The sequence below is a fragment of the Equus przewalskii genome, chromosome 3 (genome assembly GCF_037783145.1).
Source record: "Equus przewalskii isolate Varuska chromosome 3, EquPr2, whole genome shotgun sequence".
Classification (NCBI taxonomy): Eukaryota; Metazoa; Chordata; class Mammalia; order Perissodactyla; family Equidae; genus Equus; species Equus przewalskii.
This window is the reverse complement of record NC_091833.1, coordinates 22,605,745-22,632,898: the sequence shown is the minus strand read 5'-3', so window position 1 is coordinate 22,632,898 and position 27,154 is coordinate 22,605,745. Positions and strand designations below refer to the sequence as shown.

General features: G+C 42.2%; 1 protein-coding gene across 6 annotated transcripts in view; it reads right to left on the bottom strand.

The window, feature by feature from the left end:
- Positions 1-27,154, bottom strand: part of HYDIN (HYDIN axonemal central pair apparatus protein) — a 335,558-nt gene that overhangs the window by 113,502 nt on the left and 194,902 nt on the right. For 5 of the 6 annotated variants that reach the window (XR_011537986.1, XM_070612302.1, XM_070612303.1 and 2 more), the window contains exons 24-31: positions 16,135-16,272; positions 15,351-15,429; positions 13,527-13,646; positions 13,052-13,261; positions 10,667-10,804; positions 5,756-5,933; positions 3,709-3,833; positions 40-167 (exon numbers count right to left, since the gene is read on the bottom strand). Coding sequence is in view for 5 of the 6 variants with exons in the window: in XM_070612302.1 (XP_070468403.1) it covers positions 40-167; positions 3,709-3,833; positions 5,756-5,933; positions 10,667-10,804; positions 13,052-13,261; positions 13,527-13,646; positions 15,351-15,429; positions 16,135-16,272 (1,116 nt within the window). In the remaining variant the exon portion in view is untranslated. The remainder of the gene's footprint in view (positions 1-39; positions 168-3,708; positions 3,834-5,755; positions 5,934-10,666; positions 10,805-13,051; positions 13,262-13,526; positions 13,647-15,350; positions 15,430-16,134; positions 16,273-27,154) is intronic. The other variant, XM_070612304.1, reaches the window with a different exon arrangement.

Here is a 27,154-nt window from a genome sequence, read left to right as displayed (position 1 = left end):
CTACACTCCGAAACAAACACAACACGGAAGGGCACTCACTTGGCCAGTTTGTGGTGACTCCGAAGCCTGAAGTCATCCCCGGGGTCAGGGATAACTGTCTTCTGATGTTCTATGGCATAGGCCTGGACTATAAGTCTCTCTACTTCCATCTGGAGCTGAGCACTTAACTGCAGCAAGAGAGAAGAGCAAGCGAGCAAATTCTTCTAGAACATGCATTCTCAATGGGGGCCATATCACTTAAAGGGGCAAAAATTGCTTCACGGAACGGGGGGCGCAAAAATCTTAGATATTACAATGGTTTGTGGTCATCTTCCTCAAGCAAAAAGAGGAAGATTGGCAACAGATGTTAACTCAGGGCCAATCTTCCTCACAAAAAAAAGAAAGAAAATAAAAGAAAATTTTTCATGGTGGGATAAGATGGGGTAAATGCACCGGTACATCTATACCATGGAATACTACCCAGCAATAAAAAGGAACAAACTGTTGATGTTGATGAATTTCAAGGGCATTATGCTGAATGTGAAAAGCCAATCTCAAAAGATTACATACTGTATGATTCCATTTATGTAATAATCTTGAAATAGAAGTAAAGAGATGGAGAACTATAGTGGTTGCTAGGGGTAAGGGATGGGGAGATTGGAGGCACCTATAAAGGAGTAGCATCTAAGGGCAAATACAAATTAAAAATAAGAGGCTTAATTCTCCCTGTTGAAAATAAGGGAAGAGACTTCTCCTTGCTCCATTTTCTTAGAGCATTTGCTTTAGAAAGCTTGTAAGTGCCTTCTCTGTCTCTTTGAAACCTATATAAATCTTTTTAAAGGTTAAATAAGCCTCTTGTCAGCTTACAACCCTGTGTCTTTCTCAAGTGGCGCTCCTGAGTGTCTTTCTCAAGGACCTGGGAACCATCTCTTTGAAATGGAATCATCAAGGAAGATACAGCCCCATCTCCAAGTGTCTGGGGGCTGGGGTAGGAGCCTGACTTTAGAGGGCCCTGTCATAAAAACAGGAGATGTTTGGTTTTCCTTTGGATAAAGCCAATTAGCTAACACAGATGGTCACCCCAATTACGATGTGAATTCAGGATGAAGTATGCGTGACAAATGATGCTGTCAAGTCCTGTCACTTGAGGACTAGTTATAGCTCTTCCTTAAGGACTAGTTAGTGTTTACCTTGAGAATATGTATGCAATGGGTCGTATCTGCTGAGGTATATAAAAGGCCAAGATTTCTTTCTGTCTTTGCGATCTCCTCACAGGACTGCCCGTGACACAGATAACATTCTGGTTTAATACTTTATCAGTAATAAAATTGTTTTCTTTCTCTTCTACTTTTGCGGAGAGAGTTTTTCTGGGTCGGAAGGAGATTTTTGTTTTTAATTTTATTTCTCCAACAAGCACAAGGGATCCTTATGGTGATGGAACAGTTCTGTATCTTAATTGTCGTGGTGGTTACACAAAGCTACATATGTGAAAATATTGCACAGAACCACACACACAGACACACAGACACACACATGTGCATGTAACACTGTCGAAATCTGAACGAGCTCTGTGGCTTGTACCAATGTCAATTTCCTGTTTTGATTTTGTACTATAGTTAGGTAAGATGTTGCCATTGGGAAAAACATTTTTTTGCAACTTCCTGTGACTCTATAACTACTTCAAAATAAAAAGTTAAAAAACTTAATATCAAACTATTCAAAGAGATTACATTTTATATACTATAAAAATATTTTATGAGGTATTAGGAAAAATATGTCTTGGAGGAGGGTGATAGTGAAAAAACGTTGAGAAATATTGTTCTAGCAGGTCCAAACCTTAAGTCCAGGGCCAAGCAGGGAAGGTTAATGTGTGAAGTGGCCCATGACGAGACAACAGGGAGCAGCAGGAACTGCGACAAACTGGGAGAGGAGCATGCCTCACCCACAAGTGTTTCCAGTCATCTAGATTCCGGAACAGCAAAGCTGACGCTACGCTTGGCCTCTGAGCCACTAACGGTGGACCCCTGCCTCATGCAGGAGGACTAGCTCCCGCTGCCTGTGCCACCACGTCCTCAGAAAGCCCACCCCAGGTCCACTGCCAGAGACAGCTATGCTGAGGCTCTGAAGCGGAGCCTCCTGGGAACGTGGTTAGCAGGGTGGAGACGCTGCTGCCCCTCACGGACAGAAGAGGGCAGAGGTCTTAGGAGTTGGACAGGCCCGGATTCAAATCCTAGCCCTGCAGCCTGCCTTGGGATGTGCACTTCCCTTCTATGAGTTCTGGAAAACTGTAAAATTAAGACAATAATGGCACCAGAAAATGCGCCCCCTACCCGGCCCCATTGTGGGAGGAGTTAATGAAATAATAACGCAGGTCAATAGTGTGGCACAGGCCGAGTGTGAGAGTTCAATACACAGTAACTGGTGTTATCAATTATGATCATCCTTGGAGCTAAGGGTTCCTTTCAGCATCTGCAAAACAAGTCATTGCTGGTGGCCTTTGGGGCTCCCTGTCTCCCCCACAACACCATTCTTTGCCATTTTAGAACCCCCTCTTAACCAGTCTAAGGGTTCTCTGCCTACACATAATTCTTCCTTAGGACAGCAGTCTCCTGTACATTCGCATTTTAAAAGAAGAGCACAGGGAGAAAGCGGCCTTCATGGTCAGGAACAGACCGTTAAGAGACGAGTGTCAGGGAATGGCGAGGGAGGACATTTTCGGATCTTGCTCTACATCCCACTGCAGGGGCAGCTTTTATTCACAAGCTGGGCCACTCCCTCCCTCAAGAGACCACCTCTTAGCATGGTTCCCAGCTGGGAGTCACCACACACTCCTGATTGTTCCAGAACCTCTTTGGCCGTCCATCTCCCCCAGTTAATTGCTGGGTACCTGAGGGCTCTGTGCTGAATGTACCCTCTTCCTTGCTCACTCAATACACTTCCCAAGGAATTTCACCACTTCCTGTGCCTACAATGACCATCTGATGACTCTCAGCCTACCCCTCTCCCCAGGTCCACAGTAGTGGTTCCAACTCCCTATCGGACGTCTCCACCTGGATGATGCACAGAAATCTCATGTGTAATAAGGACCATCCGAACTCATTTCCCTGCCTCCCTGTTCATCCTAAACTTGCGTCTCCTCCTGAGTTTCCTATCTCAGTGCCCCCTTTTAACTTTGTCATCCAAGCAAGACACTTGGAGGTCACCTCTTCCTCACCCCCACATCCAACCAATGCCTAATGGCTGACCATTCCACCTCTGGAATATTTCTTGAATTCGCTCAATTCCGCATACTCCCACTGTCATCCCCTTTGTTTACACCACCACTATCTCTCATCTAGAATTACTCCATCAGCTTTTTAAAACATCGATCTCACCACATCTACTCTCATCCCCGCCCCCAGCCCCCCAAGCCCCTGTCCTCTCAGAGTGCCTCGAGGCAGTCAGAGAGATCTTTTTAAGATGAAAGTCCATTACCCACGGCCCCACTTGAAGCACCCAGTGACTTTCTATTGCCCTCAGGATAAAGTTCAAAACCCTGAATAGGTTAACTAGATGGCTGCTTGCCTCTTTAGGCTCCTCTTGGCTCCCTTGCCTCCCCCCTTTTTTGCTCTAGCTATATCTTTTTCTCCTTTCTGTTCCTTAGATATACCACATCCTTCTTGCTGCTGGGCCTTTGCACATACTATCCTTCTGCCACATTCATTCTGTGCAGAATGAGGCTACTCTTACCTCAGAAGATTCATCCTCAGACATTTCCTCAGTTGGATCTAAGTGATCAAATGTTTCATACTTGTTGTACTCTTTTTCCAGGTTTTTTCTGGCCTGATTTAAGAAGGTTTCATACTTTTCATTTCCTGTGGGGGTTGGAAGGAGAGGGAAATCAGGATGGCTAGAAATATATGAATTATGCCTAAAACACAGACTCTCAGCTCAGGGTCAATAAAGAGAGAGGGAAAGTAAACTGTTTGATACTTCACTTCCCAAATTTTCTGCACTTCAGAGGGTGATGTAATTTGTGAGTGCGTTGAATTTGTATCAGAGACCTCACTGAGTTCAATGAGATTATGCTTTAATGAGCTACCAGATAGTCCTCAAGAACTTGATGGCAGTAACGTCCTAAGTCACTTGTAGGGTGGCCAACTGGATCCCAGTTTACTTGGTGCTCTCTCAGTTCTAGCACTGACAGCTGCGTGACCTGGGAAACCCTTCCATGCTGGACAAACCCAGATGGCTGGCCACCCTTTGGGTTAGTCTTTATGTTTATTAAATCTCAATTAAGAAAAAGAATATATTTGGGTCAAGTTGCCTTCACTACAACTGAATAAGATACGATCCCCTGAATTAGGGAGGGTAGGCAATCGGTGGCAAGATTTCAGACACCCAAGCTCACCAGTAAGCTAGTGCAAATTCAAATGCTTGAGGAGCAAGGTCGGCAAAGAAATGAAGGTGCCTCCTATGAAACAATAGGCAGCACTGAGACTGGGGCACAGAAGACCCAACTAGCGGTATTCAGATGTAAACTATTTTAAAGCCCTGTACCGCCCAAACCATGTCTACTGCCTTAAGGAGGCCAGTTGAGCACCCAGTTTTCAACCTTGTGGCGAAGGCTTTCCTTCCTGACAATTAGATGTGAAGTCGGACTAACCTCTCTGTCTGGCTGGAACTCTAGATGCTAGAGTGTGACACGGTCTTAGATTTAGTAATATTTGTGTCCATATTCTTAGGGAGCAGACCATTAGGATTTTTTTTTTTGTGAGGATGATTTGCCCTGAGCTAACATCTGTGCCAGTCTTCCTCTGCTTTGTATGTGGGATGCCTCCACGGAACGGCTGATGAGTGGCATAGGTGTGCATCCAGGATCCGAACCTGCGAACAGGGGCCGCTGAAATGGAGCGTGCAGAACTTCAACCACTCGGCCATGGGGCCGCCCTCAGACAATTAGGATGTAATAGATGATCATCAACAGGTGAGTTAGTGACTTTGGGGAATCGGGTGGGAAGAAAGGCCGAGATGTGAGGGCTTAGTCTGAAGCAGTTTAGGGAACGTGCATTTCAAGGAGCTTGGTATAAGGGATTCATGAAGCAGAGTGAGAAGTTTCTCTTGACTCTTTGTCCCATACGCAAGGTCAGGAAGAAAGAACCAGAGAGAGTCTATGGCTAAAAGAGCTGTTCAGCTGAGTTTGGGGACTTACCAGACATAAATATTGTTGTACAGAGGCATGGCTCTGGGGGCCAGATGTTACCAGAAAAGCCTTGGCTAGGCATGTGGGCAGACAATTAATAACAGTCTAAATTAGCCTCCAAACTGTGTATTGCCAGAATAAGGGCTCAGAACCTTGGCTGCCTTTCTGTACAGTCTATATTTTGAAAATTGTACTCATTGCAGTAAATCAGCCTTCACCTTCTCAGTGGCCATCTGTGAGTGTGTTACTGGGAAAGGCCGACTCAGGAAGAGATGGTAGCTGGAAGGAACATATACTGGTGGAAAAGGTCTTTGGAAGCACAATTTCCTGATGCCTCTATAAGTAAGTCAAGGAGGCAAAACTGGCCAGGGGTCTTAATTGGGGATTGCTGCGGATTATATCTTGGCTCACAAAACTCAGGTCATCAAGTCAGTTTTAACTCTTGACATTTTTTTTTGTACTTGAGGAATAACACAGGAGAGAACTAGAAAGGACTGCAAAGCAAATAATGTGAGCAGCCATCAACCTTCAAATGAGCAAAGCTAAAATGCATCCTTGTCCCCACTGGGGAAATATGGCAGCGAGGACTAGTACCTTTGAGGTTCCTGGGGAGATCAAGGCAGATGCGGGGGAAGATTCCCTCTCCTCTCAGAGTGATGTTTTCTGGGTCCAGGTGGGCGATCTGTATCTGGAAATTCCTTTGAAAGACCTCAGGTACTCCAGGTAAGTAGTAAACCTTCAACACCTGCTCTTTATGTGAACTGATAAAACCCTACACAGCAGAAAGACCAGAGAGAACTTTCAAATTTACAACCGACTCCTACTTCTGGCGGTTTGACGGACTAGAAAATCTCAAAGGCCTATTGTGCTGGTTATTGTCCACTCACACTCCTTCCCCAAGATGCATTCCTCTGAAGCTATGAGAAAATGACAACCAAACAATAGAAAAACAGGTAGCATACGTAAACAGGCATTTCCTGAAAGAGGAAACACAAGTAGCAATAAATGCAGTTAAAGATGCTCATCCTCATAAGTAACCAGGGAAATGCAAACTAAGATCATAATGAAATTTTTTTTACATCACAAGACTGGCAAAATTTACCAAATTTTGGTGAGAATACGCATCAAAAGAAACTTTTATATACATTCTGGTGAATGTCAATGGGAAAAACCACTGTGAAAAAAACTAATAAAGTTGAACATAAGCGTAGCCCATGATCCGGAAATTTCACTCCTAGGAAAATTCCCTAGGAAAACTCTTCCATCTGTGGCCAGGAGATGTGTACAAGAATATTTGTAGCAGGAGTGTTTCTAATAGGAAAATTTTGGGAAAAAACCCCAAATGTTCTTTGACAAGAAAATGAAAAATTACTTTCAATATAGTTACAAAAGGAATATTACTCAGTAATGAAAAAGAACTCTAGCTAATACAGACACGTCTTGAAAAACATATATTGGGTGAAAAAAGCAAATTGCACAAGATTGTATTTAATGATGTCATTTTCATAAAGCTCAAGATAAAGAAAAATCCCATAAGACAAAATCTCCACGAGGGCAAGGATATTTGTCTGTTTTGTTTACTATCCTATCCTCAGTGCTAGAAAAATACCCACTCATTGTAAGTGCCTAAAAGTTTTGATAAATTAAATAAACTAAAAGAACTTTTTTAAAGGATGCATTCATAGGTAATAACACTGTATGTTAAAAAGGGAACGACAAACAGAGAATTCAGACTAGTGGTTACTGGTTTAGGGGATAGCAAGCAGCGCCATGGAATAGAAAAGGAGCCCAGGTGGGTTGTGATATATCAGATTGCATACATACCAACAAGCAAGTGACTTTAAGTAGATTTAGTAATATTCTGGATTTAAAGATGGGTGGTAGGTGCATGGGTGCCATTTTATTATTATGCTTTATAAATCAAACACATGTTAAATAGATTTCTTTTGTAAATGTCAACTATCATATACTAAAATTTTTTAAAAAGTATGAATAAGGTAATAAAATAGAACCTCTAGGTCAGTAATCAGAAAAAAAAAGTGCAAGAATCACAGTTAGTTATAAATCAGCCTGGAATCTGAACTGGGAAAAATAATACCAGCATAAGTTCAAGTTATTTAGAAGTGTTTCAAAAGTCAGTCTTGAATGGGCCCTTTATAATTTTTGAACATATTTTATTAGGTTTTTGATGTCATGTGATCCATATTCTTTGAAGTCAAATTAGAGAGTGAAGATAAGAAAAAAGTTAATAAAGATCACCAATGGTTACCACTGACACATAAATAATGATACCATATTGGTGTGTATCAATCCAGATGTTATTTAAATATACATACACATATACACGCACACACTGGAGGTCTACTGGCCTTGGTAGAGTTAATAAGCTCATCTCAAACCCCAAACTGCCCGTGACAGTTAAACATCATTGCCACGATTTCTAGGAGAAGCCATTGCTTAATTCTCTCTTTCTGCCTCCACTCTCTGACGTCCTTATATACTCCCATTTCACTGCACAGAACTGAGTCTTGCCACCAAACTTCACATGAAGCACTTTATGGAAGTTTGCACACCTTATGGAAGGTGTGTGCATGCATGTGTGTGTGTGTATGTGTGTAAGAGTGTGTAGGGGTCACAAGCTGGGGTCAAATTGCAGAGTGTGCCATGTTTTGTGGTCTCCAGGCTGCACCTCCCACCTTCATTCTCTCTTCTCCTCCCCACTCTCTTAAGCAATCCACAAAGTTCTCTTGTTCCCACAGAGCGGCTCTTCCTGCTCTCAGTGTCCTGGGAATAGGGGGTGGGTCTCAGCTTTTGTCTCCAGCACTTATTCTAGAAAAATATGAACAACCCAAACTCAAAAAACCCTGAGTGATTTATATCCTATAGAGAAGTTGAATAAGGGAAAAAATTATCCCTCAAAAGGAATATACGGCATTAGAAGCAAGTTCTGTTAATTCTTCAAAAAACAGATGGTCATCTTAGTTTACAAACCATCCCAGAGAATGACTTACAAGCTATTCCAGAGAATAGAAAAGAGAGAACTTCCCAATTCTTCCTATGATGTCCAAACTGATCAAGGACAGCAGGGAGAAAGAAATTTATGGGCCAGTTTTCACTTATTAACAAAGATATAAAAATGGTAAGTAAAATATTGGCTAACTGAATCCAACAATATATATTTATTTAAAAAATAAATATTTTTAAAAATGTACATGATAGCATATAATGCACAGTGTTTTTCATCTTCCTTTTCTTTGATTTTTACTAAGAAATCTGTCTTGGAATTAACTCAATATTGATATTGGTGCGCCTAGAGCTGCCTGATCTTTTTAAACTGCTGCATATTATTCCAGCAGACAGTTTGAACACATTTTAAAACACTAGTTCCCTCCTAACAGACATTTAGTTTGTTTCCGGTCTTCTGCTTTTGCTGTTACAAATTATATAGGAAATATTCTTACATACATATCATTTTGCAAATGAAGGACTATGTATGTAGGATAAATTCCTAGAAATGGAATTTCTGGGTCAAAGGGTAATTTTGATAGATATTGCCAAATTGCCGTCCAAAGTATTGTATCAATTTACACTGACAGCAGCAATGTAAGTTCAAACACTTTAAAAAAAACCTAAAGAAAAAAAGAAGGGCAATGAAAACATAGCAATTATGCTAAAATGATAGAATAGAAAGAAAACATTAAGAAAACTTTAAAAATGGACAAAATAAAACACAATGAAAGAAATACCAATGATTTCAGTTATACTAATGATATGAATGTGTAAAATCTCCCTATTGAAATCCAGGACTTTTAGGTAAGATTAAAAAATAAAATCCAACTATGTTTTATGAGAGATAAACCTAAAACAAAGTGAAATAGAATATGGGCAAGTGATGTAAGGCAAAAAGAAAGCAGGAATCACAATATTAACACCAAACAAAGTGGAATTCAAAGCAAAAAGCATTAAAAGGGAAGAAGGCAGCAATTAAAATAGATAAAATATCCAGTCATGAAATCTTGTGTGTCAAATAACACAGAGATGAACATGTATAAAACAAAAATTTTTATATATTTGTAGAAAATAATAGATGAAGAAATGGACAAAGACATTTTATATACCACTCTTAATCTTAGAAAAATTAAGCAGAAAAAGATACAGAAGATTTGAATAATATAATTATTCAGGTTAACTCAACAGAGAGTCATCACAATATGCATTCTGTAGCCCAGACAACATTATTTTCAAACACTCATTAGTACTAAAAGTAATTTTAGGCCACTAAAATATATTAATAAGCTAACAAAGTAGGAATTGAGAAAGTCATACTATCTGGCCATGAACAAACAAAAAAACCCCCTCAACATTCATTCCACATTAATAAAAGTTTAAACAAAAATCTTAGTCATTTGGAAATTTAAAGAAAAGAAACATACGCTTTAAAATTATACTTGACAAAACTATAATTCTAGACAACTTAGAAAATAATGAAAATTAAAATAGTAGATATTAAATCATATAAAGTATGCAAAGTTGACTTCCATTTTTTAAATCTATAATTTTCTTAAAAATTATGGGATGAGGCTAAAGATGTACTCAGGCAAATGCATAGTCTTACCTTTTTTCATTATTAGTTAAGAAAGAAAGAAAAGTAGACATTCAATTTAGGAAGTCAGAGAAACAAAAATTCAAAAGAAAAGCTAAGACAAACTGGAAAAAGAAGAAAAAAAAAGAGTTTGACTTAGCTATTTAAAGCTATAGCAATTAAAATGGTAGAGTATTAATGTAGGGACAGCCAAACAGATCAATGAAGAATAGGGAGACCAGCAACAGACCCAAATATATGTGATAATTTAGGGGAAGAACAGATTTTGTCATCTAAGATGACAGCACTCATCTTTGGATTGTAAGATTATGAATAATTATAATTTCATTGTTTATCTTTTTTAACATTTTCAATATTTCTATAACAAGTATATATTATTTTCATGACGAAGAAAATTCAACAAAAGTTCCTTAATACTGATAGATCAACATAATATGAACAAGGAACCAACTCCTCCATTGGCTTCTAAAATCAATGTGGTTCACCTGCTAATGAAAAATTGCTTTTATTTGTTGTCATCAGTGGAGAGGGCTCTTGGCTTCAAGGAATTACAAGGTAAGTGTGAGGACATAAGTGGAAATAAACTATTCTTATAATCATGAAAAAAATCCACCGGGTTGCATCTATCTTGTTCACTGTTGAAGCCTTGGTGCCTGAATAGTGCCCAGCTGATGCAAGACTCAATAAATATTTGTGTAATAAATGAGTGGAGTAGCCTGGATTTATTTTTCTTGCTTCTGAGAGCTCTTAAGTTTTAATTAAAAAAATTAAAAAGTCACACATAATCCTGGCAGTGAATGTTTAGTGTAATCTCACATACCGATGGGGTGTAGCTTGTCGGTGTGAATTTGGGCCCCACCCACCACCGTCCTGTGGCTGTCACAGGTGGGAAGGCTACTTACTGAGAGGGGCAGGATTAGTGGCACTCCAGGAAGAAGGTTGTCTGCTGAAGACTTGTGGCTGGTCAGAACCTTGAACTCAAAGCCAACCTTCCCAGTGTTCTTCAGCTTGATTTCCTTCTCTGTGACATGGTCAAACAGCTTGAGAGGAGAAGAAGAACAGTGACTCCTCTGTCATTCATCGTGTGGGATGCTGCCATCATCCTCACAAAGGTGGGTAGACAAACATGCCTCGTGACACAGATTTTATTTTTTGTGATGTAGACACTGGCCAATCCACATTTCAGCATCAGAAAAAAAGATGCCTACTCTGGCAGGAAGAGCGCTGGACCCTGGACACCTGGCTCTGGCCTTAGTTCTTCTAACAACTAATTTAGTGTAGCATGGCCATGGGGTGAGCATCCAAGCTCCCTAGACCTCAGCTTCTTCACTAAAAGGAACCCAGGTTAGAGGATCTTAAAGTAAGCTTTCTACACTAAGAAGATTTGCCTTTTTGGGGCGTGGGGGATAAGATTAGAGTTCGGAATGTTCTGGAATGAATTTTTCTATTTATATGGAGGGATATGGGAGTAATAGGCTGGATATGTTCTTTTTTCCTGGGATTTTGCTAACATAAATCAGCAGGTGGTTCAGCAGGCCCAATAACCACAAACTGAGGCCACTTCAGGGGTCTCAGGACAAGCTAGGGCAAGGACTGCTGCTTCAAAGAATACACTCGGAGCTGAGGCAGAACCAACTGCACAGAGGACTGTGGAGAAAAAGAATGAAAGAGAGTTCTATTTGTCCGACACAATGGACAAGGTCTCAACAGGTGTTCGGTGAATTTGATTTTAGGCACAATCCTTAACCTACAAACACACACGCATACACACAATGCAGTAGCCAAATAATGGGGGTTCAATCCTCATTACAATTTGGTAGGAGATATGGTCTCTGAGTACATAACACAAAATCTACTTGGGAAGAGAGGATGTATAGACATAGAATTAACTGACAACTATTCCAAAGCAAGAAGGAGAAAGTGCATTCTATTAAGGCAAAGACTACACTTAAGTGCCAAGAGAAGGAAAAGTAAGAGAAAGATAACTGAGGGATGGAGCTGAGCTGGGTCTTACAGTATGTATAGGTTTGCGGTTGGCAAAGTGGAGGACGAGAGGGATACTATAAGAGGAAGTATGGAGGCAGGAAGGGTTGTGGTGCATTAGGGCCAGTGGGTGAACCAGCTCGGCCACAAACGAATGAATGGGCTATTATGGGGAATTATGAGAAATGAAGTTTACTGTTTAAGGAGCATCGGTTAATAGAAGGGCTTAGGATACCCCGACCCAGGTGGAGGAAACTGGCTCTGACCTGCCTGGGTGACAGAGAAAGGAACTCATGATGAATGATTTCTCTGACCCAGGCACAGTATTGACCAGACACTGTACTTAAGTAACCACAGTCACCTGGTGAGACAGGCATCGCTATCCCATTCCCATTTTATAGATGCTGAGGGAACTGAGGCTTGGAGAGGTTAGGTGATGTGCTAGGGTCGCAGTCAGTAGGAAGTAAAACCAGGATAACATCCCAGTTCTTCTGACTAAAAAACCAAGTTCTTTTCTCAGTACTGTGTTCCTGAATGTTTCTGGGGTTAATTGGTCAGGGATTGATAGGATGAAAACGCAATTTTGGGAAAATCTATCTGGCGATGATGTTTAGATGGGTTAGCAGTAGAAGTTATGAATGGCTTGTAATCCCTTACTTGAGTGGGTCTCTGGACTAGCAACATTGGCATCACCTGGGAACTTGCTAGAAATTCAGATTCTCAGGCTCCATCTTAGACGTACTGAATCAGAATCTGCAGCTGAACAAGATTCCCAGATGATTCATATGCACCGTACAGTTTGAGAACTGCCATAATAGGTTAGGCACGGCTCCATGAGACCCTGTAGTGTGGTAATCACAGTGGTGAAGGGAAGGGAACACTGACCCAGAGGGATCCTGCTGGATGAATCAGCAAATCCTGGATGCTACAAGGGTGCTGGGAGACGAAGGAGAGAGTGCAGTGGAAAACGCCTTGGAGATCATAAACTCAAGGGACTGAGAAGATAGTAATGCCATTGAAAGAAACGGAGAGGTTGGAATGGGATTCTGGATTGACTGGGAAGATGTGAATTTTTGCATCTAGCATGCTGAATTTCAGGAGACAGTGAGAAGAGCAAGTGAAAATGTCTGGCAAACAGTTGGTAGTGGGAATATGATCAGGGTTGGGGGGGGTAGATTAGGGATCAAGAACAGGTGTGATGGAGAGACTGTAATGGTTGAGGTTCCAGGAGAGATTAGAGCCCAAGGACCATGACCTGTGTTTAAGGCAAAGCCAGAAAATCTCTGCCAGATGGCTGGCAATACCTGTAATCCATAGTTAATATCCTTGGTGTCAAAGGAATAGTTGACCAGGGATGCCTCTCCCCGTAGTATTATCTCGTAGATGGGCCCTCCTTCCACTTGACACAGAGCTTTGGCCTGTGCAATGATGTCACAGTGTCCATAGAAGGTGAAAGATATCTGGTGGCTACTGTGTGGCTGCAGCACTCCATAGAGGGGCAAAACATCGAACACCTGCAGAGAAAGTCATTCCATGTTAGAGCACTATCGGGATGAAGGACCTGCAAAGGGTGAGTTAAAATTACATCAATTCACAGACTAATTCCTGACTTTAACTTGTTTGGCTCCATGAAAGGTGACTAGCCCAGCACCCTGAAAATAGATGACGGCAATGGCGGTAATAGTGTTCTGGCAAGATTTAGATTTCTAACTCGGGGCAGGTGCTCAGTAAGAAGAGTGAGTATCAGATGACTTTAGGGCCCTTGGGGTTGTTACTTACTTCTTCTACCCCAATGGAAAGTATCTCATCCTGTTCAAAGATCCATAGCAATTCCTGAAACTCCACCTGGCTCTGGTTTTGTTCTGTTCTTTCTGTTTCAGCAGAGTTCATTTTTAATCCCTAGAAATTAGAGGTGTGAGGAAAAGCTAGCAAGGATTCATAATGGGTCATTAACGTGCTCCTCCCCATCACTGACAGAAAAATGAAGTATCTTGTTAATATTTTAAAAATAGTACATTTTTTTCTATGGAGATAATTGGACAAGTGCCCCAAATGTATGTACATGGATGTTTCCTGCAGTGTTATTTATAGGAGCAGAACTTTGGAAGCGCACCGAATGCCTATCATTAGGGCATCACTTTCAATGAAGTGTGTGTGGTACCTCTCTCTATCCATGGAGGATGAAGGCGTATTTAGGGGCTGGGACTGATGTACACAACCTATTATTTAGTGAAAAAGCAGTTCCATTTCTGTAAAATGATATATGCCTATGCATCACACCTGAAGCTATGAGCTTCAGAGATTGGTACATGCAAAAAGAGATATCTGAGAGATTGCTAAAATTCCAGTGGCATTTTTCTATGAATGGTAGGATTTTGAGCATTTTTGCTTTCGTTTTTCTGTATCCTTGAGTTTTCTATGACAAACATCTTTGAAAATAAAAAAAGGAATTAACATTTAAAAGACAAATGTTTTATATATACACACGTACTATTCTAAAAGATTTGGAAAATAAATAAAGCCTTAAGGAGAAAAATACAAATCGATCATTAGGTTGCACTTTGGACATATGTATATGTATGTGTGTGAATAACGTGTGTGTATATGTATATACATATTTGTATTCTGATTTTTCAGTTGGCATTATAACGTGAGTGCCATCTTTCCATGTGACTAACTATTCTTCACAAGCATCATTTAAAATACTTCAAAAAATAGAACATATAGTATTTTTTACTTAATATATCAGACATTGCTCCAAATCAGTATACAGAGAACTTTCTCATTTTCTAAAAAAGATTTGATAGTATTGCCTTGTGCAGATATAATTTAATCTGATCAGTCTCCTGTTGGTGGAGTTGTTTCCAATTTTTCTTGCTTTTACCAACAAAGCTGCAGTGTACAGGGTTAGTTACATGTCTTTATGTAAATGTAAATGTGTTTCTGGAGAATAATATCCTGGCGGAGGAACTGTGCATTTTAAATTTTGAAACACTTGCCAAATTGTATGTCATGGAGGCTATGCGAATTCATACCCCTGCCTGCAAAGGAAGAAAATGCCAGCTTACCTCCATTCTGCCACTACTGAGACAAACCCTATTTTAAAAGATCGTGTATCATCATGGACATATGGTAATTTATTTGTCCAATTTTTTGCTATTTCTAAAGTGTTGTAACAAACATCTTTGTACATAAATCTGTATCTCCAATGATTTCCTTAGGACATCGTTCTAGAAGGAGAACTTAAGGGTATGAATTTATAAACTCTCTTGATCACCTCTTTTCTTTACTATGGAATTATTGAAGAAAATAGTTCTCCTTTTGCAGCCTCTCTCTAGGGGCTGGGAAGAGCACAAGATCACCAAGGTCTAGACGTACTGGTAACTGACTTTTCCATTATAAAGTCCCTGTGCTGAGGTGTCTGGGCTCTCGCAGAGGTGTTGGTTCTGCGGGTGTTTGGTTGGGAAGCGACATGCATAAAGGTTTGCAGCCTCATCGCAGCCAGACCCCCGCGTTGCACTTGCCACTCCGCTCCTGGCTCTGTCCTTATTTTATGGGGAGGACCCTTGACTTGCCAACCCGGCCAGGGAAAGGAAACCGTACATCTGAGATGACAATGGTGGGCACTTGTGGCTTTTTGTGTTCTCTTTCTTCGGACCCGTCTTCATCCTCAAGGATAGTCCTGGGGAGTTCAACGAAATGTGGAGAATCATTCATTTGGCAGTCATCACACACAGTCTTCAGCTGTGCACTAGCCCTGTCCTCCTCTCCTATCCTGCTTTGCCCCAAAGAATAACTTGCGTTCCTGTTCAAGGGACGCCTTCCTCAAGAGGTCAGCTGGTCCGTGCGGTTACTCCCTGCCCCCAAACGTGCAGTCTAGGGTCTCAAATTGATCAGTTTTCCGTAGGCTCCAATTCTTCTTTTCTAGCTTATCAAATCCATGTCCAACCTGCAAAATGTTCTGGGAAGCTCTAGAAATTCTTCAGACAATTTGGATGTGTCCCCAGGGCTCAATGTTAAGTTTCATCATTTATTGGAGCATTTTATTGTGAGGATATAATGTTTGGCCAATTGTCATCTCCTTTTCTGCTTGCTACCCTTGACCTGACCCTTGCTGCACACCTGGGACAGATGGAAAGGACAACCTTATAGGAAGGGCTCAGTCCCCCTGGACTCAGGAGGTTGGGACCTCCTGAGAGCAGAGGTGACTTTCAACTTCCTATCCCAGATGCCTAGTCCAGGGCCTAACACAGAGAAGGCACTTGTTAAACTGCTGACTGGTGAGTGGCTAGATGAATAAATGAGGGGTGAGTTTGAGAATGTAAGTCAGTGTAGAGAAAAGAATGCTATTTAAAAGAATCCATTCTGGCTTTGCATTTGCACTTACTTAACAAAACCACCTAGATGAGTCTCAGGGGACTCTATGGCTGGGACTCCTGGTGAGCTGGCAGATGCTGAAGTTACTGGGATGGACTCCCCCTGGGACAGGGGGGCACTGTAGGGCTTCTTCGGCCACGTCACAAAGCTACAAAGGCATGGAAGAGGGGACACAGGCACACATCAGCTTTTGCAAATCAATGTCCAGTGGGTTCTCAGTTTCTAAGGCCAAGCTCCAAATCCTAGGCCAGGCAGATCTAGAAGGGACTGCCCTCCACCATCCCTTGGGCTTAGCTTATTCAAACCTTAGCTGAGGTTTTGCTTTCTCCTAAAAAGTTTCCTGACCACCCCCTTCCAGTCTGGGCCCAGAGACTCTCCTCTGAGTACCCACAGCCCCTGGGCTTCCCTCTCACACTTGTTTTTCCCTTCCCTGCTAGACTGTGAGCTCACCAAGGACCTGTATCTAATATGGCATCTACTGCAATGCCTGGCCTGGAGCAGGCACTCAGGCCTGGTTACGGATGAATGAGTTACCAGGTCCCTGGTTACCTGCTCCCAGATAACCATAGAACAGGGCCAGGACCAGGGTGAGGCATGCAAGGCCCTCGCTCTCAGGGTCCTGGATGTGCCGGCTCAGCCTCTGCACGGCCCTGCCTCCTACTGTGTCTGCCCTCTGTGCCTCCACTCTGTCCCCCTGGTCCTGGCCTTACCAGTGGGCTTTGCTGCCTCTCGAGTTCTCTAAGCAGACGACCGAGGGGGAAATGGGTGACTGCATCAGCTAGTGCTGAAGTCCACATGTCCAGGTTTCACTGACTAGAAAGGCCTTTGGTCACAAACGCTAAAGTGGTGGGGTCACCCCCATCCTTCCTGATCCCCTCAGGGTGCACGTGGCTTTTTATGGTCTCTTCCCCTCCCCCATCTCAAGCCCTTCATATTAACTTCAACCCAATTTCACATAGATTCATTCTACCCCCATATGCGCTCTAATTTTTCTCAGAGGCTCAGCAGAAGTGTCATTTATTATACGAAGCTCCCACCACTGTCCCATCTTCCCAGTGGGAGAAGATTTTCCTCCTCTGAAGTTTCACAGCATTTCATCTGCACCTCTTTTAGGATACTGTCCACTCTCTACCATGTCCCTGAGTGCATTTCCTAAACTTTGGGCATTCCTCCACCAACGTCATGATTTCTGCCATATGGAGTATCACCTAATAAATCAATTTTATTGAGGTATAATTTACATACACAATATACTTATTTTAAGCATAGAGTTTGATGAATTTTTACAAATATATATATAATATATATATAAATACATACAACTGTGTAGTCACTGCCATATTAATACACAGAACATTTCTATCATCCTAGAAAGTTCCCTCATGCCCCTACTCAGTCAATCCCCACCCTGGCTCCAGACAAAGAGTCATCTGATATATAAGTATGTTACCATAGATTAGATATGCCTACAGTTTCATATAAAAGGAATCATAAATATGGACTCTTTTGTGTCTGACTTTTTCCACTCAGCATAATGTTTTTTAGATTCATCTCTGTTATTGCAAGGAGCAGTGGTCTGTTCTTTTTTTTATCGTTGAGCAGTATTCCATAGTATGGATGACTAGTGTCTTCATATTCTTGTTGATGGACACCTTGGCTGTTTCCAGCTTTTAATACTATGAACAAAGTTGCTAAGAACATTTGTGTTCAAGTCTTTGTGTAGACGTCTGTTTTCATTGCTCTTGCGTAAATTTCTAGGAAGGGAACTGCTGGATTGTATTGTATATGTATGTTTAACGTCATAGGAAACTGCCAAATAGTGTTCCAGAGTGGTTTTACACCGCTTTACACTACCACCCACAGTGTATGAGAGCTCTGATTGGTCCACATCCTCACCCACACTTGGTATTCAGTCTTTTTCATTTTAACCATTCAAATGAGCATGCAGTGATAGCACATTGTGGTGGTCACTAATAGGCTTATTTTAAAGGAAAAATTTATATCATTACTATAAATTACAAACCAGTTTTATCTACCATATTTAGAAAAATCAATACGATGGAAAAAAATCAATGCTATTACTTTCTTGCTTGGTGAAGGCTCTGAGCTGAGCCTTGTTTGCTCTTTTAAGAAGACAGATCAGTGCAGTTTTCCCTTGGGAAAACACTGTGAGCTCCAAGGAGTGCCTGCTTTACAGCCCCCATTGCCCAGGTCTTATATAGAGAGCATGAGCTCCACATATGTCTGATTGAATGGCTAGGTGCATGGATGGATGTTGAACGAGAACAGGTAAGCAGCATGCAGGGTAATTTGACTATTCTGCTCCTCCACTTCCACCCATCCCCACCTGGGGTGGCCTTGGAGAAGGACACAAAAGCTCTTTTCATCTTGTTCCACAAGCTTCCATTTGGCTTATTCCAGACCAGACGTCGCTAGTTGACACTCCCTTAGGTAGAAACCACACCATTCTGGGCAGAGGCCTCATGTTGGGCTGGGTGCTGGGAAGCTCATTAAAATAAAGATTCCTGAACCTCATCCTCGGGTAAATTCTGATTCAGCAGGCATCAGGTAGGGCCCAGGAGTCAGATGTTTAACAATCTTCCCAGGTGATTCTATCGTACAGCCAGATTTAGGACCCGTCATGTGTAGGAAGGGTAACACCATGGCCAAAGACTGGAGCTGGTGATGAATATGGGGCTATCACTCAGCCTGACCAGCTAGGGACAGTGGAAATCAGCAGAGGATGATCTGGAGCACTTATTAAATCACCCCAGGTCAGCAGAGACGCCTGGGGAGACTGCCAGACCACTGTCCCACATAATAGCACTCTTTCATCTAACATTTGCACCCCCTTGGGATGTTGTGCTGAATGGAAAAAAAGATAAAAGGCAGATGGGAATATCTGTAAAGGAAAATACAAAGCTGTGGAGTGTCTGTAGACCTGAGGAAAACAACACCTCCGTTGACAATGATACCTGGACAACTGGAAAGTGAGAGGTCTCTTTGGAAACAAACAAAGGAGACAGACCAGTAAAGCAGCCCAACTGCTAACAGACTGAGCCACGGGAGACAGCGCAACCTTTATCCTCGTGAACGCCATAAGTTGTCATTAAAATTGAAAACCTGCTGCAAAAAATTGAAATAGAATGTTGGTAGAGTTTTTTGGATCAGATTTCATTTTACCCTCAGGAACAGATGATTGCTTTCCTGTTATGCTGACCCCGACAGGATTAGACTCAGTTATTTTTAAAAAAGACTGCGTAGCAAGCGAGGAAAATCAATATTGCTCCAATTTCAGAGCTCCCCACATCAGACTCACTGGAGGAGCCAAGAAAGAAGGCCTCCCTTTAGCCGTGACAGAGCTGCAGGAGCGTCAGACACACTGTCGATCAGCCATGCTGGTTTGGGCTCAGCAGTCTCCCTCTTCATAGTTTATATTCAATTCTTGGGTAGGTTAGGGTCCATACAATCTTTTGTGCTGCAAATTAGAAAAGTCCACCACCCCTATTTTCTGCTCTCCCTGCACTGGAAGCAGTGTTGCACCAAAATAGAAACCCAGAAAACATGCTTGTGTTTCAGTTAATATTCTGTGTTGTAGTTGAGATGGTATCTGGAGATGGCATGGTGTATGTTGGACACCTGCTGAAGTCTGTGCAGTGCAGTGGAGGTCTCAAAATAGGAGGGACAAGCCTTGTAGTAGTAGACACGTGACTTATTCATCGATTGATTGGACCTGGATTCTGGGAGTGTCTACTACAGAGGGTGAAAATAGCCACTGGCTGGATAGAAAGGTCCTGCAGGATGCTGTTGGTGCACCATCGAGATCCCCTTCCCTAGGACAGTGTACCCATCCTCTGGGTGTTGTGAGTGTTGGCTGTACCTCTCTGGAGATTGCCCTGGCTCGGTGGGAGCTGTCTGGGAGGTTATGTCCTCCATCCCATTAGGGTGCAAACTGCAGGCAAGGACTGTTTGGTGAGGGTGAGGGCTGTAAGAGCCCAGCCTCCTTGTCTCTGAATGGGACAAACTCGCACGCAACTCACACTCCAGAGTACCCCACTGGGTCAGGCAGAGGCTAGACTTCTTCTGAAATCACATCTTGCCTCTGCTCTATCTTGTTTCTCTTACCCTCTTATGGTTTCTCCTGAGAGCCCTCCCTCAATAAATCACCTGCCTGAGAACAACCATCTCAGGCTCTGTCCTAGGGAACCCGCTGGAGCACTGTATGGTTCCCAAGAAGAGAAAGCCAGTTCTTGCTTAAAGGGACTCAGAGGCCAGAAGGTCAGAGTCAGAGACATAGGACTGGGTATAATTCAGGGTACAAATGCTCCAACAGCAAGATGTGCAGAGAGCACAGTGCTTCAGAGCAAGGCTGTGAGGTCAGACGGCATGGGTTTGAATTCCGGCTTCCCCATTCATGCACTGTGTGACTGGGAAGTGTGTCGGTGAGAGAACCCTCCTCATCCGACTGCTGTGAGGCTTAGTTCATGTAGCGAACTCAGCAGGGTGCCTGGGTCATAGTAAACGTTCAATGCACGTGAGCTGTTCTTGTGCTGGGGTTGGTGGGGATTACCTTCATTTTTGGAATTCAAGTGAGGGAGAGACCAACTTGCCCTGGATGTGTGAGGAAATCCTCATAGAGAAGGAGATAGTCTAACCGCATCTGGAAGGAAGAGTGGTACTTTCTTGGTGAAGAGTGGAAATGACGTATAGCCAGAGGGAAAAGTATCCGTAAAGGGAAATGGAACGAGAGAACTTGGACACTCCAGGGATAAGTGAGGAGTTTGTGGCAGGAGGAGGGTGTGTGGTTGGTGCCAGATGGAAGCAGACGATAATGAGGAGGACAATGATGATGACAATGATGATGATGATGAAGACTGTAGAAGCAATGAGTTGGGAGGCAGTGATGACCAGCGGTGGGGGCAGGCACGACAAGAACGGGGGAGAGCAGCCACGGGGACTGGAGAGGTGCTGATCCTCCCCGGGCCTCTTTACTTTTTACTGTTCTCACATGCTTCTTCCTCCTGGCATTGGGCGGAGGAGGTTGCCAAGCACAAATAGCAAATAGTAGGGGGAACATAGGTGACCAAGGGGTGCTGACTGTGGTGGCCCCTACTGTCTCCTCCACTATTCTCTTATTTCCATCTCTTCTGTCTAGCCAGCTGCTCAGCCTTGCTCATAATGGACAGGCCGAAGAGGCAGCAGTAGAAAGAGTCTTGGGTTGTGGTCTATCAGGATGGGATCCTCAGCCCAGGGCCGTGATCCTGCCCTTCCATCTCCTAATATGTACTGGAACTTCCCACCCCAACTCCACCTTTATCTCCATTTTCACCTCCTTCTGAGGCTGCTACTACCTTCTAATCCACGCTCCCTTCTGCAACCCAAGTGAACTTTCTGACCACTTCACTTCCCCACTTAAAACCTTTTAGAAGGCTCTCCATTTTCCTGAGGATAAAGCCGACTCCTTAGTGAGGCTTACAAGACCCTTCGTGTTCAAGCCTCCTACCCCTACCCCGGTTTTGCTATCAAAATGGGAAAATGACCTACCGCACCACTGGTGTCCTATCAAGGCTCCTAGCATAGTTCAGAGGGCCAGTCCGAGTTTTCAATAATCCAAGGATATGAATGCGTGCTATTCAGCATAACTGATTTCACTGTTGAGACAGTTTCTCCCACAGTCACATCTCATATTTCCATTACTTTTAATTTATAATCTGTGTGCCGTGTTAAGCAAACCACTCCTCTTTACTTGTTAGATCTTACCAGGTGGTTTTTTACATTCCCAGTCTTCCTCTCAGCTAACTTTTGCTTCTTTCATTTTCTTGAACCGCTCTCTCCCTCCCTCTTTCCCTCCCTCCCTTCCTTCCTCTGACTCTACACATCACAAACCTGCTCCAGATTAGATAGGCCCCGATTCCCGCTTCTAAAGGGAGCAGAATATAATCATCACTTTAAATCACGTTAAAAGTGGGCAAATTCCCGAGCCTCTCTGGGCACAAACACCAAGTCCCAGCCACGTTTCCATTTATTGCCTGGCTTTGTGGTCTTACACTTGCTGATCCTCCCACATTGGGAAGCAAACGACAGACGGGAGCAGATGGGGCTGGCTCGGCGCCTTCCCTGCAAGCACGTTCTAGCTCTGCCGCATGAGAAGGGGAGTGAGCTGCAGATATATGCCCACGATGGAGAGCTGTCTGCTCCAGCCCTCTGACTGCGTTATGTCCCAGAATGCTTCCGACTGGCCACCTGTGCTAAGGTGGAAGTTGGTGGGACATAACTGAGTAGCTGGAACTCAAGTTACTCAGACCCTAGGTGGTGAAAAATCATATTTTTAAAGGTCCTCAAAAGGAGTTACAATTGGAGCTTCTAGAACAGTGGTTCTCACTGCAGCTGTCCATTGGAATCACCTATGGGACTTTAAGAACAACTGATTCCTGAGTCCCAACCATGGAGATTCTGATTTCCTTGGAGCCAGGATATTTAAAAGCTCCCAACATGATTCTAATGTGCATTCAAGGCTGAGAATCACTGACTGGTGATTCAGTGGCAAGAATGTCACAAAGAATGGTGATAAAACAAGAGGCCTGCTATGAGCTGAATACTTGTGTCCCCACCAATTTCATGCGTTGAGATCCTAACCCATAAGATGATGGTATTAGGAGGTATGGCCTTTGAGAGGTAATTAGGTCATGAGGGCTGAGCCCTTATGATCAGAATTCGTGCCCTCATAAAGGTGACCCCAGAAAGGTAGCCTGTCCCTTTCACCATGTGAGCACACAGTAAAAGATGCCATCTGTGAATGAGGAAGTGGGTCCTCACCAGACACCAAACCTGTCTGTACCACAATCTCGGACTTCCCAGCCTCTGTGACCATAAGAAATAAATGTTTATTGTGTATAAGCCTCTCAGTCTTTGGTATACTGTTAGAGCAGCCCAAATGGACTAAGACAGGCCCTAGTTAAGTAATTGCAGCCAACACTTACTCATCACTTACTCTCTACCAGAACTGCCTAATTAGGTCTTCACAACAGCCCGACGAGGTTGGTACTTTGATGGTCCTCAGTCTTCAGAGGACAGAAGTGAGGCTCAGAGAACAAGTGGCTGAGCTAAGTTAACCTGGCTCCAGAGCTCATGCTCTTAATAACTTTACTGGACAAGCTATCGGATCCACAGGTGAGGGCTTCTCAGGTACTGGATGCCATGCTGTGGCCATGGTGGTGACTCATAAAGTAGGCTCTTTCATTTTAAAAGTAATTGGAATCCACAACATAAAGAACATAGACTGAATTGTCTAGAACCTTTCATTGGAAAAAGAGAGACCCATCCTGATTGTATCTAGCTAACGAAAAGCAAGACACAGTTGACCTTGCCCCTGCAGTGTCTTCCCACAAAGAGTTTTGCTGTGAGGTGAGTAGTGGAGGAGGGTGCCCAGAATCTACCTTGAAGCTCTCAGGAGGGATTTCTGTGAGAAACGGCCACTTCTATAAAAGCTCCAGAAGATGGCCCCACTGCTACGTGCTCTTAGAAAGGCTGCCGAACAGGTAGGCTGGGAAATCTCCCTTACAATCAGCTTCAAAGCTCTTCAGAAATATTTTCAAAACAGGATGGTTTTTAAAGTCAACTTCTTTTAATGTCTGGTCTTCAGTAGATGTAGCTGGCTTTGGGGGGATTTTAATTAATATGAACACACAGCTAAATCCAACGAACTCTTTGTAAGAATCATATCACTGAGTGAATGAAGCAGACACAACCCTCACTCAGGTTCAGACATGCACTGGTACTTTTCACCGCTTTCTTTAGAAGCCAGCTTAGCTCACACTGAATATCTAAAAGGCTGATGCCCTCCACCGATGTCAGAGACGTTGGGAAGATGCCCTAAAAAGAACGAATCTGTAATAAGGCAACTGGAGTTCTTCTACAATAACATAAAAGCAGTAGAAAAAGTTTTGTAACACTCAAAATTGAAATGAAAAACAGGCCAATTCATTTCTCTATAGAGTAACAGATATGGTCTCTCAGGCAACTGGACTAAACTGAACTGCAAATAGAAGCAGACTAAATGATCCCTAACATGGTGATCACTTTTAAGTTAAATACGAAGAGAATGAAAGGTCTCCCTCTATTTGCCCTTGAGTCACTTGCAGGCCAACTACAAAGGCAGGAACTTGTGTTTGGAAGTTCAGACTTCAGAGACGGCTGACAGCTCTCCCATTAGTCCCGGAGGCTAATCTGATCCCTGGTCAGTAGATTAGCTGGCCCATCACAGCAGGAGCACAGATTCCGGATGGACGGGCTATCGGAGGCCTGGGTGGTGGAGGGCTGGGGAGGCTTCCGGGGCATCAACACGGAGGACGAGCAGGTCTGCTGGAGGTTGACCTCCACTGTTCTCTTTCACAAGGGGCTTCAAACTTACTAACAATGTCATTATTTATAATGGAGGTCAGGAAACATGGGCATTCATTTCATTATTATTCTTAAACTGTGTATGTACATTATATACACCTTTACATATATGATGTAATTTCACCATAAAAAGAGAATGGGTATTAAGGAACATGTGGGGTAAGAAAGGACCTCAGCTGGGTAAGGAAATCATTACTGATCTTCCAGAGAGGCAGTTTCAGTTAAGTGAGGGGGCCAAAAGCCAGCTTAAATTGGGTTGGGGGGTATATGGGGCAACTAGTGTATTGTTTCTGTACATTTCCTCACACAGAGATGGTGATTAATACAAGAGGATTAAGAAAAGGGCTTTCTTAGATGTAGAGCACTCATACTGAGGGCAAAGTCATAGAGAGCTGGACATAGTAAGAATGAGGGGAGATTACGGATAGGGAGGAGCACAGACGGAAAGTTTGGCCTTGAAAAGCAATAGACGTTAGAGGGAAGGACAGGAGATGACGAAGGCGGTAGCCTGAAGAAAAGTAATCTCTGGTGTAGACTAGGGGAAACCAGAGAGAAGCAAGCCACCTAACAGTGCCGTAGGAATCCGGAGGGAGGTAAGCTTGAGTAAGAAGATGGTGAGGAGAGCTGAAAGGAAGGACCACTCTGGCAAACACTTCCGAGGAAAAACTGGTGGAATGCACTGACCAATTGGGTACTGAGGGGAGAAGCAGAACTGGGGAGAGATGACACAAAATCAGACAGGCTAGAAGGCTGGGCATGACCTTGGGAATGTTCATGATCGACTACCAGCGAATGACAAACTGCCTTCCAAAGTGATTGCATCAATTTACACTCCTGTTAGCAATGCAGTCTTCCACGTCCTCAACAACACTTGGTACGGTCATATTTAATTTTATCCAATGTGGTGGGTACACAATGGTGTCTAGCTGGTTTTAATTTCCACTTTCAACATTACTAATGAGGTAGAGCATCTTTTTATATCTTTATTGGCCATTCATATTTCATCTTCTGTGAAATAACTGCGTATTTTCTCCTGTTTTTAAATTGAACTATGTGTTTTCCTTCTAAGGCATACTTTATATATTAAGTACACTAATAATTTGAAGGTAATACATATGCTAAAAACTCCTGTCAATTTGTGGCCTGTTTTTTAATTCTTCTCACAAATAAAAGCTATCAGATTTAATGCAGAAATTATGAATAGTTTCATCATGGTTTTGTGCTTGTTGTATTTTATTTAAGGAGTTCTTTCTTATTTAGAGATCATTAAGACATTATCCTACATTTTCTTCAAATTTAAAAAATTGACTTTCACACTTGCATTTTTAACCCATATGGAATTTTTTTTTTTTTTGCATATTGTGAGTTTAGGGATCCAGTTTTGCTTTTTTCTCTATAGCTAACAGATTGTTCCTGGATTCTTTACTGAATAGGCCATCCCTTCTCCTTTGTTTTACAGTTTTAACTCTGTTATGTTCCCATACATGTATGGGTCTGTTTCTGGACTCTATTCGGTTCCTTTAGTCTATCTGTGCACCAATACCATACTCTTACGATTATTATATTTTTATAGTAAGGCAATATCCGGCATAGAAAGACCTCGTAGTTTGGAAGGGCTTGGCTAGTCTCATTCCTCTGCTCTTCCATATAAGTTTTAGGAGCAATCTGTTGGGATCTTAACTGAAACTGCATTGAAGCTATAGACCATTTTGGGGAGAAATGATGTCTTTACCAAATTGAGTCTTTTAAATCAAAGAACATAGTATGTCTCACCATTTATTTAGGTCTTCTTTAGTGACTTTTAATAAAGTTATTTTATACATAAAGATTTTGCAGTGTTTTGTTAGATTTATTACTAAGCACATTTTTTATTACATTCTATGTTCTGTTTGTCACTGCTATATAGAAATACAATTGGCTTTTATAACATATCCATCCATCATCCTCACTGAATTCTTTTGCTAATTCTAATAATTTGCTTGTTGATTATTTTGAGTTTTCTATGTAGATAATCATAATGTGACAGTTTTATTTCTTCCTTTCTAAATCTAGTCCCTTTCATGCATTTTTGTATCCTCTCGCATCAGCTAGGATCTTCAGTAAACTGTTGAAATGCAACTTTGTCTTGTTTCTGACTTTAAAGGTAGTGATTTTAACATTTTATCATTTTCTCAAGTTATCCTTGATCAGGTTAAGGAATTTTCCCATGAATAGTTGTTTAGTTTTATTGAATGTTTTTTCTTTAATCTATTGAGATAATCATATGGTTTTTCTTCTTTAATGTGGTAATGTGGTATATTAAATTATTAGATTTTCTAATGTTGAAACAATCCTACATTCCAGGAATAAATCCAACTTGGTAATGATATTCTTTTTATCCTTTGTTGAATTTAGCTTGCTAATATCTTGGTGGATATTTTACATTTATATTTTTGAATTAATGAGAAAGAATGGCCTGAAATATTTATGTCTCTGACCTGGCTTAATGGGTTTTGGTATGAAGATTAACTTAGTTTCACAAAATGTGTTGGGTAATATTTTCTCTTTTATTTTTTTCTAAAGAGATTGTATAAGTTTGGAATTATTTGTTCTTTGAATGCTTGGAAGAACTTGCCTTTATCAGGACTTAG